At 45.3% G+C, this 16,948-nt stretch overlaps 1 protein-coding gene across 1 annotated transcript in view; it reads left to right on the plus strand.

Annotated features, from left to right (window-relative positions):
- Positions 1-4,799: 4,799 nt before the first annotated feature.
- The window catches only part of PIP4K2A (phosphatidylinositol-5-phosphate 4-kinase type 2 alpha), a 173,851-nt gene continuing 161,702 nt past the window's right edge, over positions 4,800-16,948 (plus strand). The window contains exon 1 of the mRNA XM_026478945.4: positions 4,800-5,183. Within this exon, the coding sequence (XP_026334730.2) occupies positions 5,040-5,183 (144 nt within the window). The 5' untranslated portion in view covers positions 4,800-5,039. The remainder of the gene's footprint in view (positions 5,184-16,948) is intronic.

The raw sequence follows: 16,948 nt of genomic DNA on the forward strand, positions 1-16,948 counted from the left end.
AATGCAAAACCATATTTTTAAAATCATCCATCATCCACACTGTATCCCGGATATATCACTCTTTACAGTATGACGTATTTTCTTTTGGTCTTTTACGTGTTTACACACACACGTGCACACATTTTATGATATTAAAACCACACTTACATACAATTTTGTATCTCATTTTTTTCACTCCTATTAACATCTGATTACTTTATGTCATCATATTCTCTGAAAATACCACTTTTATTGGTTGCATTATAGTCTGCTGTTTGGGGCTACTGTAATTCACTTAATTGCTCTTGCAATGTTGGAAATTTCTGTGTCTATTATAAAGGTGTGCATAATAAAAATATAATGCCATCAGAGATAGACTCCTGTCCTCCGCAGAGGTTCCAAAGGGGCTTCTCACCCTGTGACTTGGGGAGTAGAGGAGAAAGCGAGGCAGGCTGGGGACATGGTCACCCTCTATGTTGGCTCCTTTATGTCCAGTCTTCTCCCCATCCAATCTCCCTACACCAGGCCAACAGAAGAGCTGCCAACTAAGTGGTAGTTTCCTGGAATTACTGCCACTGTCCTGGAAGTCCCAGCCAGCTGCAGAAGCCAGAAGAATCACTATCAATATTTCAGTTGGGTGGAGAACACTACCAGCTTGTGCCAAACCACAGCCAGCCCGGGAGGGGTTTGGACAGCACAGCTAGACCCTCAGAACTCCCGATGGCAAGCTGGGCTGCGTCCTGTCAGCCCTCCCACGAAAGAAAAAGTAATTCAGATGTCGCAATTGAATTCTTGGATCCTATTTATTCCATTTTGTTTGGGTTCAACTGTATGTACTTTGGTAATGGTCTTCCAAAATAATACCATTTTGAACGGCAAGGCTCTGGATGACGCTACATTAGATGAAATGGAATTGTCCCACACCTTGCCTTGATTTCCTTGCAGAGCAATGAAAGACATAAAAGCTTCCAAACAGCATTACCGAATGACTCAATGAAGAATTCTAATCAGAATTATTCAGCTGAGGAAGTGGAGTTTTTTTTTTTGTTTTTTTAATGAAAAGGGTAATAAAATATAAAAGCAAAGCATCCACTCATTTCAATCTTCATTTTCGATGTTGTATACCTTAGTCAATATCACACTTTCACCATACTTTTCGAGGCTAGTAAATGGAATTGGTTACGGGAAGAGACAGAAAAACAAGGACAACCGTAACGGCAAGCAGAAACAAGTGAGTATCTGCCTTTCAATCTTCCCGACATTTCCTTCCTTCTTTGCAGTGAATTTGGCTGCTAGAGCCATTTCTTGCAGCTGTGATGGCCTTGGCACTTGGGTGAACAGCCCAAGAGGCCAAATGTAAACAAATGGGAGCAGCATCCCCCTTGACCAACAGAACCACATGCATCCTGGGATCGAATTTCCTTGCTCTTCTTTCTCTAGCCATGCCTCTGGTCAAGACCATTGTGACATGCTGGTGGTCGGGGTGCTTCAACTCTGCCCGAACCGGCCCAAGCTCCCTGAATGAGGTGCTGAACCAAGGTCGTATGCATCGTTTCATTATTGCACAAACTCCAAGGAAAATAGCCATCGAATTGCTAAGTTGCAAAATCCACATAGTAGCTAACCCTCAACCTTATTTTTAAAATTAATTAATTTAAAAAGATTTATTTATGTATTTTAGAGACAGAGATAGTGTGTGCAAGTGGGGGAAGGGACCGAGGGAGAGAGTCTTCAGGCAGACGCCCCGCTGAGCATGGAGCCGGCCCTGGGGCTCCAACTCACGGATCTATGACATTATGACTGGAGCCAAAAGCAAGTCTGACACTTAACCAACTGAGCCACCCAGGGGTCCCTAACCTCAACTTTAAATATTATGCCTAACCTAGCCTAATCTCCCAATAAACTATTCTGAATGGAACCTGGCACAAGCATTTCCTGGGCATGGAACTTTATGTATAATTTTGTTGTGAGAGATGAAAATTTCCTTTCCATTTGTTCACCAAAACTTTGCTGTAGGTGCTACCAGAAAGGGAGTATGTTAGGTTCACCAGGAGAATACAGAGTGACTACCACATGGACCTTGCCTTCAAGAGTTTATTGTTTGTCAACAAATCAGGAAATCTCTTAAATCTAGATCTCAGTTGTCGGGTGTATATAATTTGAGAACTGGATTAGGTATTTCCTGTGGTCATTTCTGTGACTCCAGAATTTCCGAGAATCACCCACACCCTCTGCAAAGTACAAAGTTAATGCAAAAGGTCATTGGCAGAACCATTTAATGACCTATTCACAAATGGCATTTAATATAATGTCATTCAAAGCAAGTTAAATCACCCAAAATTCTGTCCCTTAACAATACTGTATCATTTACTTGAAAGTTACTAAGAGAGTAGATCTTAAATGTTCTCATCACACACGTAAGCACACACACCCAGCAATTACGTGTGTTGGAGGTGTTAACTAACCTTACTGTCCTAATCATCTCACCATGTATACGTAATAAATCATCAGGCTGTACACCTTAAACTTACCCAACATGATATGTCAAATGTAACTCAATCAAGCACGGAAAAAAATTCTGTCCTTCTGTCCTTTAAAGGATACCTCTCTCATTACTACCTGAAAATAGCACATGAATGTTCATCTGCATGCCTATGCTCCTGACAGCCCCTAACAGGGATGATGCCTTGTGCCCACATCCATAACGTCCTGCTCTCCTAAATCTGACGGTCCCCACAGGTGTCCGTCTCCCCTTCCTATAGGTTCCTTCAATACTTTGTCATCACTAAATCCAGTTTTTAAGCGTTCACAGCATGCCCACTGTCTTGCATTAATGATATACAATTAAGTACAATGAAACTGTCATGGAACAAATCGGGTATTATGGAAGCACTGAGGTGAACAGATTGATTTTGACCAGGAGGACCATGAAAGCACCAGAGAAGAGATAATATGTGAGCACAACTGTTTTCAAGGCCAGGACCTGGTAAAGGGGTTTATGTGCAGTAATGATGAGAGGCAGTAATCAATGATGATTCTAAGCTTTCAAGCCTGGATCAATGAAAATTTGTTAAACAAATGAACGTCTAACTGGGGTAACTGAGTGAAGGAACGCCATTTCCAATAGAATATAAAAATGAAACGATGTTGGGGTGGGGGAGATGCTGAACTTGGTTTTAAACACTTTTTTTTTTTTTTCAAGATTTTGACAGAGAGTATGCACAAGAAGGGGGAAAGGCAGAGGGAAAGGGCGAAGCAGGCTCCCCGCTGAGCAGGGAACCCACTGCCCGGCTGGATCCGAGGGCCCCGGGATCACCACCTGAGCCACAGGCAGGCACTCAACCAACTGAATCACCCAGGCGCCCATGTTTTAGACACTTAAAAATGCATTTAAGTTGTAGACACTTTTTAAAGGTGTTTGTGGACAACTGCTGTAGAGATACTCACCCAGGCACTTACATCTCTGAGGTCAGTGGACAATATATGGGTTATCTGCAAGTACTCTACATTTTATCTAGCTATGTATATAATGCTGTATGGTTTACAAAGGGCTTTTCGCAGCCATTGTCTACTGTTTTGATTCTAATAAACCTCCTCTAAAGCAGGTTGGACAGAGGCATAAATACCAGGCCCAGAGTAGTCCCTAAAGTGACGTTTGTGTCTGATTATCTTTTGTTAACACAAAGAACCAGAAACAAGAGGGAAAGAACAAGAGGACTTTGGTGCTACCCCTGTGTTTAAAGAACAAAGAAAAAAAGAGGAGCAAATAAACGTGACCCACCTGACATGTCACTCCCCACCCCCATGAGACTTGAGCTCTTTAAGGGATAGGGGTCTGTCATCTTTTGTCTCCTTTGACAGAACCAAGCAGATCACCGAGCACACGGCGGGTATCCGATATATTTAAGTGGAGTAATAATGACAATAGAGAACACGTTTGCCCAGTGGGCTGAGTCAGGGGCAGGTATGGGGACAGCACTGTTTTTAGACACGTTTGCAACAGCAGCTTCCTGAGGTGGGTCAGTTATTCCCAGCATTAAGGTGTACATGGATGAAGAAAATGAACAGATTTCCGTGGAAGATGAGTGGAATGGATAAAAGGAAGAAATGTAAGGAACGTTGCGGAGGATTTGAAGTAGAAGGTGCAGTTTGGGGCATGATTCTCCAGGCGAAACCAAGGGCTGTGAGTGAGAAATCCAGGGTCCTGCCCGGTGGAGGGGGTGGGAAAGAGCCAATGTGGTAGGTGGGAGTCTCCCTTCTGCACAACTTAGAGTGCAGGAAGTGTGAAGTCCAGCGTATGAAAGGCCCGATAGTTAAAGGCACAATAGGGTTATAACTTCATTTCAGTGCCACTCTGGGAGGTGGCCAAGGATGTGCCCAGGTCCTTTCCCCGGTGCTAGGGAAGCCCTGGTCTCCATGCAGCATTTCAGGTCTCGCCAGCTCTTCTGACTCCTGGCAACCGTAAGTGGCGGTTCCCCGCGCCTCATTCCTTCGCCTGACCGCCGCCGCCTCTGGAGGCTCCTCTTCTCGGATCTCCTCACTCTTCCGTCCTTCCCCCTCCCTTTCTCCCTGGGGAGCAGAAGGGGTTGTCTTGCGGGAGTCCTCCAGCTCCCCGCGGCCTCTTCAGCCGGCTTTGAGTTCGCCTACACAGCGGGGGCTGCCGGACCGCCGTGGACCCGGAGCCGGAGCCGGAGCCAGAGCCCAAGCGCGAGGCTGCAGCTTAACGGTCCCGCGGCCGCGCCCCGCCTGGCGGCGCCGCAACTGCTACCCGCCCGCCCCCTGCGTCATGACGCCGGCGCCCAACGCGGAAGCCGCTCGCTGCGCGCCTGGTCCAGCCGCGGGCTGAGCGCGGAGCCGCGGCGGGCGCGGGATCCGGGTCGGGGCGCGAGCCGAGCGCAGTCTCCCTCCTCTGCCGGGCGGAGCGGGCAAAGCGGGCGGAGCGGGCACGGCGCGCCGGGGCCGCCGCCGGGGGGATGCGGCTGCCTCCCCCGGCCGGCGTGTAGAGAGGGCGGGTCCCCGGCCTCGGGAGCGCGGCGGTGGAGGGGACAGAGGCGGCGGCCATGGCGACCCCCGGCAACCTGGGGTCCTCCGTCTTGGCGAGCAAGACCAAGACCAAGAAGAAGCACTTCGTAGCGCAGAAAGTGAAGCTCTTTCGGGCCAGCGATCCGCTGCTCAGCGTCCTGATGTGGGGGGTAAACCACTCGGTAAGGGCTCGGGCTGCGGCGCGCAGTCCCTCTCCTCCTCCTCCTCTTCCTCCTCGCTCCCCTCCTCCTTCTGCTGCAGCTGCTGCGGGGCGGGGAGCCCGAGCGGGGACCCGGCCCTCCGGCTGCTCGCTCTCTGGGGTTGTCCGCCCGCCTCGGCGCCTCGGTGCCCCCATCCCCGCGGCGCGCGCCCGCCTCTCCGGGTCCCCCGAGCGCCACTTGGACCCCCTTTGGACCTAGGGCCGGATGCAGGACGAGGGGTCCCATCTGCATTTGAGCCCGGCGGCGGAGACCAGTGTCGTTCCCCGTCCGCCCATTCGTCCGTCGGCCGGCCGGTCCTCGCAGCCGGGCAACTGGGAAGTTTGTGCGGGGCACGGCTCCGCCTGGGCTGTCATCTCAGGCGGGGGCTGCTGGGGTCTGAGTCTTGGTGATAGCTCCCATACGGCAGGGGGTGGCGGGGGAGTTCGGGTCCTCCGCTGGCTGGCAGGTGTACCTGTGCGAGGCTGGGAGCGTCTGGAGCCTCCCCGCGGGGGAAGAGGGGTGAGAATACTGGAGATCCGGAGATGTGGTCAGCGGCTTTAGTGCTTCGGTCCTTTTTTTTTCCTTTAAAGGCGATATTATTGGACACAAGGAATCTTTTCGGCAAAGAAAAAGCTCATGTAAATATGGCACTGGTGTTTAGCATCTTCCTCTGCTCCTCTCCCGCATCGCCCTGCCGCTGTGCGGGCTGAAGAGCTGCTTGGCGGGGAGTCTTCCTCCCACACCTCCCCCACCTTGGGGAGCCAGGCCGAAGTCACCGACTGCGGAAGGGCGGCCTGGGGATGACAGCAGGAGGGGGTCTCGGCGGGCGCAGACAGAAAGCCGTCTCCAGTTGGCCGCACCCGTTTTGGGGGTTTGTTTAAAAGGCTGGAGGAGAACGCTCGGAAAGGTTAGCTTAACACACAGCCAGAGGTGGTGGAAGATGCGCCGCTGCGGGCTATGCGGACTGCGGTTTGAGGGTCTGAAATAGCCTCCTGCTGATCTTACTGCGAGAAACTCCTGCAGTTTTAATCTTCTTCGGATCAGGAAACGTGATAGGAGCTGTTGGCTGAGCCACGAAAGTTTAGATGAGCCTGTGAATTTTGACCATGACCTTACCCACTGCAGTCAGTTAGCATGTGAGGAAAAGTGTAAGCTTGCTTTCCGTAGTTTTGATTTCTATGGACGTCTGTGGGCCCTTATCAGTATAATAGCAATGACAGAAAACCATGTTGGTTTTTAAAAGAACATTCTCAATTTAATGAAGTTGTTCAAAATGGCTCAAAAGCATCATCTTTGTATTTTTTCTTTCCCAGGCTGAGCTGGGGAAAGAGGAGAAACAGCGTATCAGGATTGATTGTGTTTGCATGAAGTGATTGTGTTTAAGAGAGTCATTTAAGAAAATGAGTGCCTAATCCATTGAAGTTCATTTTAACTTCCTGATAACTTCTTCAGCAATTAGGAGTGAGCTTTTACAACCGCATGTGTTAATGCACCAAAACTCTCCAAAGTTTTATTGTCGTAAATGAAATGGAATTTTTCCTCTATAATAAATCTACGATTTAGAGTTATGTCTAATTCTATTAAGCTTTTAAAGTTATTTGTGTTAGTTGCTTTTTAAAAAAATAGTAATATTGTTAGTTCTGTATTTATTGGTTCTTTTATCTCTTTTGGAGTTCTGGTGTTTTGGGCAGGTGAGTTGGTGTATGAGGGTTTAATGTAGTAAAGTATTAGTGCCAACAATATGTTGCTGAAAAAGAGTGTGCTTTCTGGGAATTAGTATGAATTCCAGTTTACTTTACAAATTTCTTGCAGTCGTGCATATTTTATTGTGATCGCTTATGTTGTTACCTTATATTTATGAATTGCTACATTTGTTTTAGAGTTTCTTGCTAATTGGAACTTTTGAAACTACTTAAGCCCTAAAAAATGATGTATGATTTGTCGATGGTACATTTTATGCTATTTTCTTTTGCGTTCAAGAAAAGTTAGCAATTCTAAGTATAGTCATCCAGAGGAGTCAAGTTTTCAGAGTACGTAATGTAACCATGTTATTCTTTCAACAAATATGTAGTAGGCACATAGACAGTACCAGCCACTGTGCAAAAGATGACTAAAAATGCCCATATTTCCATCCAAATATCTTTACTTTGAGAGCTTAATTGACGTAAGAATGGTCTATTTCACAGCTTTCTTTTTCAAAATGTCTATTTTCTTCATTTCTGGGAAAAAAGTGTGTATAACTGAAATCTAAGCACTAAGATGCCATGTATTTCTGGTTGATTTCATTTTAGGTGACAAAGTCTAATACTTGATGAACATTTTTATATGAACTTGACCAAAAATGACCAAAGTCTACAGTATAATATGAGAATAAACTACGTTAGCATTATTAAGAGGGAGCAAGCATAGTGTTGTATATGACAGGGATATTTGAGAAAGCATAGCAGAGAAGGAGCAGATCATTTAAATCATTCTTTGTCCTATATTTCTAATGTGACCAGAATTAATGGGCAAAGATTTGTCATGAATATAGCAATTTCATGCTTTTATAATTCATTTGAATTTGTCTTATGTGTATTTAGCAATAACTACACATTTGTAGTACTGAAGGAAAACTTCGTATTTATTTTATCATGGAGGCATCTTATACGGAGATTGGGAACCTACATACTCCGGTAAAATGCTCCTTGTACACGTGTTCTAATTTTATCTCTAATTCTGCTGACCTTGGGCATGATAACTAACTAGTTTTTGCATCGATGTTTGCATTTATGAAAGTAAGGTGATTGGACTGGATGATTTTCAGGTATTTTTCTAACTTCAAGATTCAGCTGTTTTTACAGTCTACTGGGTTCATAGCCCTATGTTAGGATCCATAGACTAGTAATAGTCAATAGTATAGAACGAAAGTGGCATTACTATAACCTTAAAAATGTAGCAGCATTCAGGGAATTTTCAGGGCTGTGACAAAGGGGAAGGAAATCTGGTGATTCGTAAGAGAGGTGTGAACGAAGAGTTTGTTGGATTGATCGCAGTTGGACTGCACTGCGGTCTATGAAGTCAAAGTCTATTTGATTGAAATGTAAAAACTTGCAATTAAGGTGGAAATTTCCAAGTCCATTGTGGTGGTAATTCTCAATGACAAGAATAAGCCTGACTTTGTGTGGTGAATTTGATATGTTGCTGCTTTCTAAGTTAAAATACCCATCAGTGAATGGATCCTTGCCAATTTTTATTTTAAGTATTTTAAGCAGGGAATATAATTGAATACATAAAGCAAAAAAGATGGCTTAAGCAGGCAATTTTGTCTTGTTACATTTGGAATTAAACTAAAAATGATCAGGCAGTTAGCTTCCTAAAATTCTGTTTTAATAGTGTGTGGAACATGGACAATGAGAGGGGCCAAGACTTGTTTTAAAGAGATATCCTAAAAGATTTTTATGGACAGTGAAATGTGAGCCTTTTGGAAACTAGTATTTAAAGACCTAATTAAATATCTAAAGGAATTCATCTGTATGGGAAAAATTTAAAGGACATAAAACTTGTTGAAAACAAATACAGTATTTAGAAGTAGTCAGTATTAATGACTACTTTTGTCCTTTTGTGGCAAGCTATAGAAATGTGAATGAGCTTAGCCAAAAACTTTAAATGTTTGGAGGGTTTTGGAGGTCTGTCCCCGTGCAAAGACTGATTAGTAACCAAACCAAGAGAACAGGAATGGGGTTGGGTTCAGCAGTAATTGGAACCAGGTGCTTGGGTGCTCGTGGGACTTTTCTGTCCATTTTGGCTTCATTTGTGCTCGTAGCTGACTGGTTTCCTCCACAGGGCAGGGAACTAATGGTTCCTGAATTTCACATTTTGTAATTTCTGTCCCCCCCCCCCCCCAAGGGACTTTCTGTCTCTGGTTCAGTTATAAAAATCCCATGGAAGGATTCTGACCTGTCTGGCATCCCCCTGGGCTAAGCAGTTAGGAGAAGGTGAAGCTGCTCTTGCCTTTTGGAACAGTTGCCATAAGAGTGGAGAGGGCCTGGACAGGCCTTATCAGGCAGGTGTCTGTCCTAGTGGTAGAGCTGGGGTGTTCATCTTGGTGTCCCGGTGCCATGTTTTTTGTGTTTGGGCAAATAGGCAGTTTTCTGGGTAGAGCGCCCGTAGCTTTTGTTAAATTCTCGACAAGGCCTGCGACTTGAAGTAGGTAAATACTGTATTGGAGAAATAGTGACGTCTTTTAGCTTTGTGGGTTTATATTTGGGCATTGAAAAAAATGAAAGAAGGAAACTAGGTTTAAAAATGAAATAAGTGACTATGAAATATTGACTGAATAGGATATAAGGAGGCAATTAACTTAAAAGAGTAGTTAGCTAGACATTAGGTGAAATTTATTGAATGGAACTCAAATAACCATTCATTCAAGCACTAGTCTTGCATTGTTTTTGTTTTTGTTTTTAAATAGGCTCCAACACGGGGCTTGAACTCACGACCCTGAGATCAAGACCTGAGCCAAAATCAAGAGTTGGATGTTTAACTGACTCTTAGCCACCCAGGCACCTCTGTCTCACACTATTTTTATTTCTTCCCTTTAGAGCAAAGAAGAATGCCAAGCAGACACACACCGTTTATTATTAAGGAAACAGTTTTATGCCCCTTCAAACTTGGGATTAGATCCTGAGAAGAGAATACATTTTCTTCTCCATTTCCCAAATACCTTAGACTGAACTTGAGTGTTCAGAATGATGCCTGTAGCAAGACAGTGATTTCTCTTTTTTTTTTTTCTTTTGTTTTGTTTTTTAAAAAAGATTTTATTTATTTATTTGACAGAGAGACAGCCAGCGAGAGAGGGAACACAAGCAGGGGAAGTGGGAGAGGAAGAAGCAGGCTCCTAGCGGAGAAGTCTGATGTGGGGCTCGATCCCAGAACGCCGGGATCACGTCCTGAGCCAAAGGCAGACACTTGAGGACTGCGTCACCCAGGCGCCCCTGAATTCTCTTTTGAAACCAGGGTCGTCTGCTCTGCCTTTAGAAACATTTTCAGCAAGAATTGTAATAAACAAAATCTACCTTAAGTTGAGTAGAAAATACAGTCAGGCAGAGTAATTAATTCAGCCAACCTGCCCTTTGAAATACAAATTTTGGAATTTAAGGGAATTAGTGCAATTTGGCAAAACAGTTTGTGGTCAGACAGATTAGGTTCAAATCCTGCCTCCATCAATTATGGACTCGTTGAACAGATGATTTATCCACTTGAGCCTCAATTTACTCATTCTTAAAATAGAGATGATGATGATCTGTCACAGAATTATTCTGAGTATTAAGTAAGATAATGTATTTAAAGTCTAGAACTGTAATTAGCATATAATACGGAGTTAGTAATTGATACCAAAAAATGTTCAAATTCAGATGCAGTTAGGCTGTTAGCATATTCATAAGCACCAGAGAAGTAGTGCTTCTCAAAATTTAGTGTGTGTATGAATCACTTGGGAACACTTCAAAAAATGCAGATTCTGACCGAGACCCTGCATTTATCGCGCTCGTAGGTGATGACGCTGCTGGTCCTTGGGATACATGTTGAGTAGCGAGGCCAGCAAAAGGAATAGTGCTAAAAATAAAGAGAAATATTCAGGGTTTGTCCCCTGACTGCATGTGATGAATCTTCTTGGGAGAATGGTGACTCCATAGTAGAGTTAGGAGAAGGAATTGTGTATTGACAAAGGTTAAAAAAAATTTCTGGCTGGCTCAGTTGGTAGAGCGTGCGACTCTTAATCTCAAGGTCGTGAGTTCAAGCCCCACGCCGGGTGTGGAGCTTCCTTAAATACATCAAGTGTTGAACTGCAGGTGATGGTGAATGGATATTCTAGTGACAGTGCCCACAGGGATGGGGGGTGTTGGAAGGTGAAATTACAGCTCAGGAGCAAGGTTGGGGCTGGGATGGAGAACGGAGAATTACCTGTGCCGAGTTGGTAGTGGAAGCCAGGGGGGTAAAGTAGGTAGAAGAAACAGGAGGCAAGACAAAACTCCGCAGGAAGGCCAGCAGATTAATGCTTCAGAGATCACGATGCTCAGGGATGTACTTGTTGAGACATGGCCGAGTGGTATGCGCACGCGCACGTGTGCAAGCTTAAAGATTTAAGGAACAAACGAACGGAAGTAGAGGCAGCATCTCTTTTGAGAAGGTGAGAAGTAGAAGGAAGGTGGAACACGCCGTTTTTGTTAGGGATACCAAGGTATTTTCCTCACCTCCATCACTTTCCATTCTCACCTCTTCCGACCTAACCAGATTGGTTACCTTTCTTGAAATGTTAAAAATACCTCCTAGCTTATTTCCCTGTATCTACTTTTATCCGCGTTTCCTTTTTGTGCCACGTACCCCTATGGCAGTCCAGCGAAGGCTACGGACCCCTTCTTAGAATAATGCTTTTGAATGAATAAATGAAAATACGTAAAGCTACATCCTACCAAGTTCATGGATCCCCTGAATTCTGTCCATGGACCACTTGGGAGGTGTGGAACCTAACTGAGAACTCTTGAAAGCATAAGGTGGGAGTGGCGTGGGGTGAGGAATGGGGGAGAGCACGCAGCAGCCAGGAAGAATAATACATAGTAGGAATGCGCATAGATGCGTTATAATACCTGTGGGGCACACAGTGCTAGTAGGTGGTGGGATTCCAACCTGTACCCTCAACCCTTGAACTCAACTGCCTGGGCCAGCCGAGGAGTTATTCATGTCAGTTCTTCCCTTAGTCTATTCTTCCCTTTCCGTTGTCGTAAGAGCTATATTTTGACAGAGTATTAGATATTAACATGGAGTATTAGCTGTTAATACCTGTTTAAAGCAGTTTTTCCTTTATAGAAAGAAAATCATTGCATATATTCAAAGCATGTAGGAAGAGAGCACATATATATAATTTATTAATGAAAAGTGTTGTAGGGAGTTTGAAGACAGTAACCTACCTAGAGATAAGCCTTTACGTTCAATTAAGTCTTCCTAGTTTTTCACCTGACTGCCATGGTTAAGAGCTCGGACTCTGGTGCCACATTGGTTGGCTGTGTGACTTTGACGAAGTCATTTGGGCTCTCTCTCAGTTCCTTCTTTATAAAAAGAGATAATCATAGTACCTAGTGCACAGGTTTGCCATATGGATCAAATGAGTTGGTACTTGTAAGATACCTAAGGAGTTGCTGGCACGTGGTAAGTTCTTAATAAATGTTAGCAGTCATTAGTAAGTTTTAAAAAATGATTTAAATGAGAAAACATGAACAATTATTAGAGTGCATGTTAAATTAATTGTTACATTAACATTGTCCTTAGATGTAAAGTCACTGCTGCACTTGCATCCTTGTGCATCTTGGAGTTGTAAATTAATCCTTTTAGAATTATCTTTGTGCCCTTGCTTTAATTTCTGTATCTATTTTGTTATAATGTCTTTTCTTTTCTTTTTTTTTTTTTTAAGATTTTATTTATTTATTTGACAGAAATAGAGACAGCCAGCAAGAGAGGGAACACAAGCAGGGGGAGTGGGAGAGGAAGAAGCAGGCTCATAGCAGAGGAGCCTGATGTGGGGCTCGATCCCAGAACGCCGGGATCACGCCCTGAGCCGAAGGCAGACGCTTAACCGCTGTGCCACCCAGGCGCCCCTAATTTCTGTATCTATTTTGTTATAATGTCCTTTCTTGTATCTTTAATGCTTCCACTACCAATCAGGTTGTTTGAGGTGTCAAAAATTTCATTCAGATTCATTAGTTGTACATTATGTTAGCTATTGATTTCTTAATGTATCTTTCTTTCTTTCTCTCTCTGTCTCTCCCTCCCTCTCTTTCTCTTTCTCCCTCTTTCTTTCTGTCTTTCTTTCTTTCTCCCTCCCTTTCTCTTTCTTTCTTTCTTCCTATCTATCTATCTATCTATCTATCTATCTATCTATCTGTAAGAGGCACTGTGCAAGGCTCTTGGGATGCAAAATGAATATATTGTGGACCCTGCCCTCAAATTGCTCATAACTGCAGGGGAGACAGACACAGATGCAGACATTATGTATAAATAAAAGAGTGTCAGGAATCCTGGGGTGGAGGGTATTACACAGCGTGGGAGACAAAGGGGATGAGGATATCAGGGGGAAGGACATTTTAGGAAATATAAGGGCAAATATGTACAAGGGGCAGAGTTTCTGCAACCAAGAAGATTGAAAACCGCAGAGGTAGATGATGGGAAATGTCTAGGAGACGGTGGAAGAGGTGGTTGGAGGTCAGATTTAAAGGGCCCAGTAGCTGGTGTTTGCCACTGAAAAACTTAACAACAGTTCCAGTGAAGGCTGCTTTAAAATTTACCATAAATCATATTATATGCACTTTGAAACCATTTCTTACCTTTTCTTTCTCCTTAAACCTCCCTCTAGTGTTTTGTCCCTTTGCCCTCTTCGAACTGGTGACCTTTAATGCTTTAGAAAGCACTGGACCAACAGAAGCCCCTAACTTCCATTCTTCCCACCACGTAGGTTGCTAACTTTTGGACGGCGGAATCCAGGAACCCACAGACGTGGTGGAGGGCTGCGCTGTCCACTTTGGAAGCCGCTAGTCACATGTAGCTATTGACATTTCACTGAATTAAAATTAAACCTTAAGGTTCAGTGTCTCATATCGAGTGCCCAACGGCCACACGTGAGTAGTAGCTCCCGAGCTGGACGGCGCGGATGTAGACCATTGCCATCCCTGCAGCACTTTCTGCTGGACAGCGCTCCCTGCGCTGGGACCTCCTGCCTTAAAAGCAAAATAAACAGCCGGAATAACGAAAGCCTCCTTTGACGTTCCGTCCTCACTTTTGTGTCCACTCGGCTTCTCCGTTCCTTTTTATAGCAGAAGTTGAAAAGCCTTGTGACTGCACCTGCCTCCTGGTGTCTGTCTGCAGCTGCTGGCTCCCTCCCCTGCCACTCTCCCTGAACCACCTGCAACCCAGCTTTCATCCTCCCCGCTCCGAGCAAACAGCGCCAGCGATGCTCCTGTTTTCAAATCCAGGGGTCCCCCTTTCGTGTCTTTTCTTGTTTTCCTTCTGCCCCATCTGCCACTCCTTCCTAGGGACCTTACGAGGTTCCTCCTCCTTTTTCCAGTCTCTAAAAGTTGGAATGCCCCAGGACTCTTTCCAGGGTCTTCTTCCATAACTAGGCATATTTTATCTACATAATCTTATTTCCTCTCCTGGCATTTCATGCTGATGACTGAGACATTTTTATCTTCAGCTCTGAGTTCCCTGCCAGGCTCCATATTCAATTTCCTATCAGGTCTCTTCCCTCTCACACTCAATAGGCATCTCTGATGGGACCCGAACAGGGCTCTCCCTCTCCTCCTGCCCCGCTGCCCCACCTGCTGTCACACCCTAAGCCAGTTTCTTCCTCTGTCCATAAATGGGCTACCATCTTCCCAACCGCTCAAGCCAAAAACCTTGGTGCCAGCCTTGAGTCCTCTCTCATCACCACTACCATTTCTGAGTTCTGCATATTTCTGCGTATTTCTCTCTTTCCTGTATAAAGTCCCTTTCTCCAGAACACTGTCGTAGTCTACAGGTCTGCCTGTATTCACCCTCGCCCTGGTTCCATCCAAATTCTCTACAGTGGTAGCAGAATGACCTTCTTGTCGCTTCTCGTCTTCGGTGAAAACCTTTCAGAGGCTTCCTGTTGCATTGTGAACAAACCCCACGCTCTTCTCTGTGGCTAGCAAGGTCTTCCTGGCCTGGCCCCCTGCTTCCCTCTTTGCCCTCATCCTTTCCCACTGTCTGCATGACTCCTTTGTTCCAGCCACGCTGGGCTTTCTCCGTTCCTTAAACAAGCCAAGCTCGGGACAGCCACAGAGCTTCTGCATTTACTTTCTTTCCTCTTTGGAATGTTCTTCCTTCAGGTCTTCATGTGGCTGTCATTTTAGTCTCTCAGCTAAAGGGTTGTCTTCTCGGGTGGCCTCTCCGACTGCCTGTAAAGTAACCCTCCACTCATACTACTCTTGTTTCGTCTGTGACACTTCACACCATCGGAAACTGAGTTGTCTGAATGTTTATTATTTATTGCCCGGACTATGAGACTGTCTTATTTACAGCTGCATCCCCGCACCTAGAGCAGTGCTGGTATGTAGTAGGCGCCCACTTAATGTTATTGAAGGACTGGATGAAGCTGGATTCTGTAAACTGTAGGCCGTTAGTGCTCAGCTGGTGTCCTGTGAGCCTTTCCACATTAAATTTTCATCCACGTGTAAAATTCAGTTTTGCTATGATTGAGCACGCTGTTTAGAGCATTTTGCGGGCGGGTTGGGCAGCGCATTAGAGAGTGGGGGAACTTGCTGCACATGGGTGATAAGAGGTGTGGGGTAACCGCAGCTGGTGCCAGAGAAGAGGCTTTGTTTACAGCTACATGCCAGAACTTTGCCTTGTGCCCAGCACAAAGGAGTTTCAGCGAGTAAACCCCTTCTTTCGTAGACTTTCACAGTGTTCACGGGCCACCGAGTGAATTGTGTGAAGACTCTTGAGTGCATTTCTAAAAGATCTGAGACATTATTGAAGAAGAGTGCGCTGCACTGTTATTTCTGGTTTATTCCCTGTACTTTGGTCTTTTAATGACTTCGGGTGTGCCTTGAAGGATCCTAGTGGTCAGAAGTTTGCCGTAAATTAAATTTAAGATTCTGTAACTGATGTAAAAATGGTGCTGATCCCAGCATCCCGAATCGCTGTGGGTATTGTTGCACTGGGTTATATTCCTGCTGGTTCGTAGTCATGGTGCCTCCTTCCCATAGTTGCTGGGTTATTGTTGGCTACGAGCTGCTTCTTTCCCTTGGACAATTACTTGGGGGAGGATTCTCTGAGTCTTCGGGCGACAGTGTGTCCCTCTAGGGAGGATTGTTTGTCTTTGCCATCTGGCACAGGGGTGGCTCGGGGTGCCACAGACCGAGGCCATTGTGAACTGAACTCATAGTTTGGAATTTTTTGAATCTCTCAGCGATATAAATTTGGACTGCAGTCCCCTGGGGGGAGTGGAATGGGTTTATTTTTGGCTTGTACTTACTCTGAGGGTGTGACCCTTTTGGATTCTGGCTTCATCGAGAAAGGGTTTCCTATTAGACCCCCCACCTTGGGTCAGCGCTAGGCTCTGACTTCTGTTTGTCTCAACCCCTGAGACCATCAGAGCCCCGAGGGCCCAAGTGGCTTCTCAGACTAAGCTGACTGCTCCCCCATCCAGCTCTCACTTCGCCTTTGGCAAGCTAACTCTTGCCTCCTCGGTGCTTTGATGTCTTTAAGAAGATGTTTACAAAATATTTTATTCAGGATGTTTAGTCGTTTCCAGTGGCAGAGTTGATCTACATAACCTCCTCACACTCTATCAGTGTAAATGGAGATCAGCTTCAGTTTCTCAACAGACGGATGGCAGGCGGTAAGCGGGGAGCGACAGGTCTGGGCCTGTGGTGGTTCTGGGGCTGGATCTGGTCAGGAACTGGGTGCCACAGGAGGGAAGCCTGTCAGGGAGACATGGCCATCCTCTGGGAGTGGCAGTAAAGACAAAGGATGTGTCCAAGGGATGTTCTAGAAGTAAAATCAGCTGGATTTGGTGGCCACTCAAGGGACTGGATAGTGGAGGACAGCTCCGGGTTTTCTGGCTTGGTTGCCTCAATAGTTCTCTTACCATTCCTGCTCCGTTACATTATTATCTCGTGGGCTGTTAGCCAAAAAGAGTCTGTATGAGCTGCACTTGGGTAACTAATAAATGGAAATGATATTTCCAATTTTGA

This window comes from Ursus arctos, unplaced genomic scaffold, assembly GCF_023065955.2.
Source record: "Ursus arctos isolate Adak ecotype North America unplaced genomic scaffold, UrsArc2.0 scaffold_30, whole genome shotgun sequence".
Lineage (NCBI taxonomy): Eukaryota > Metazoa > Chordata > Mammalia > Carnivora > Ursidae > Ursus > Ursus arctos.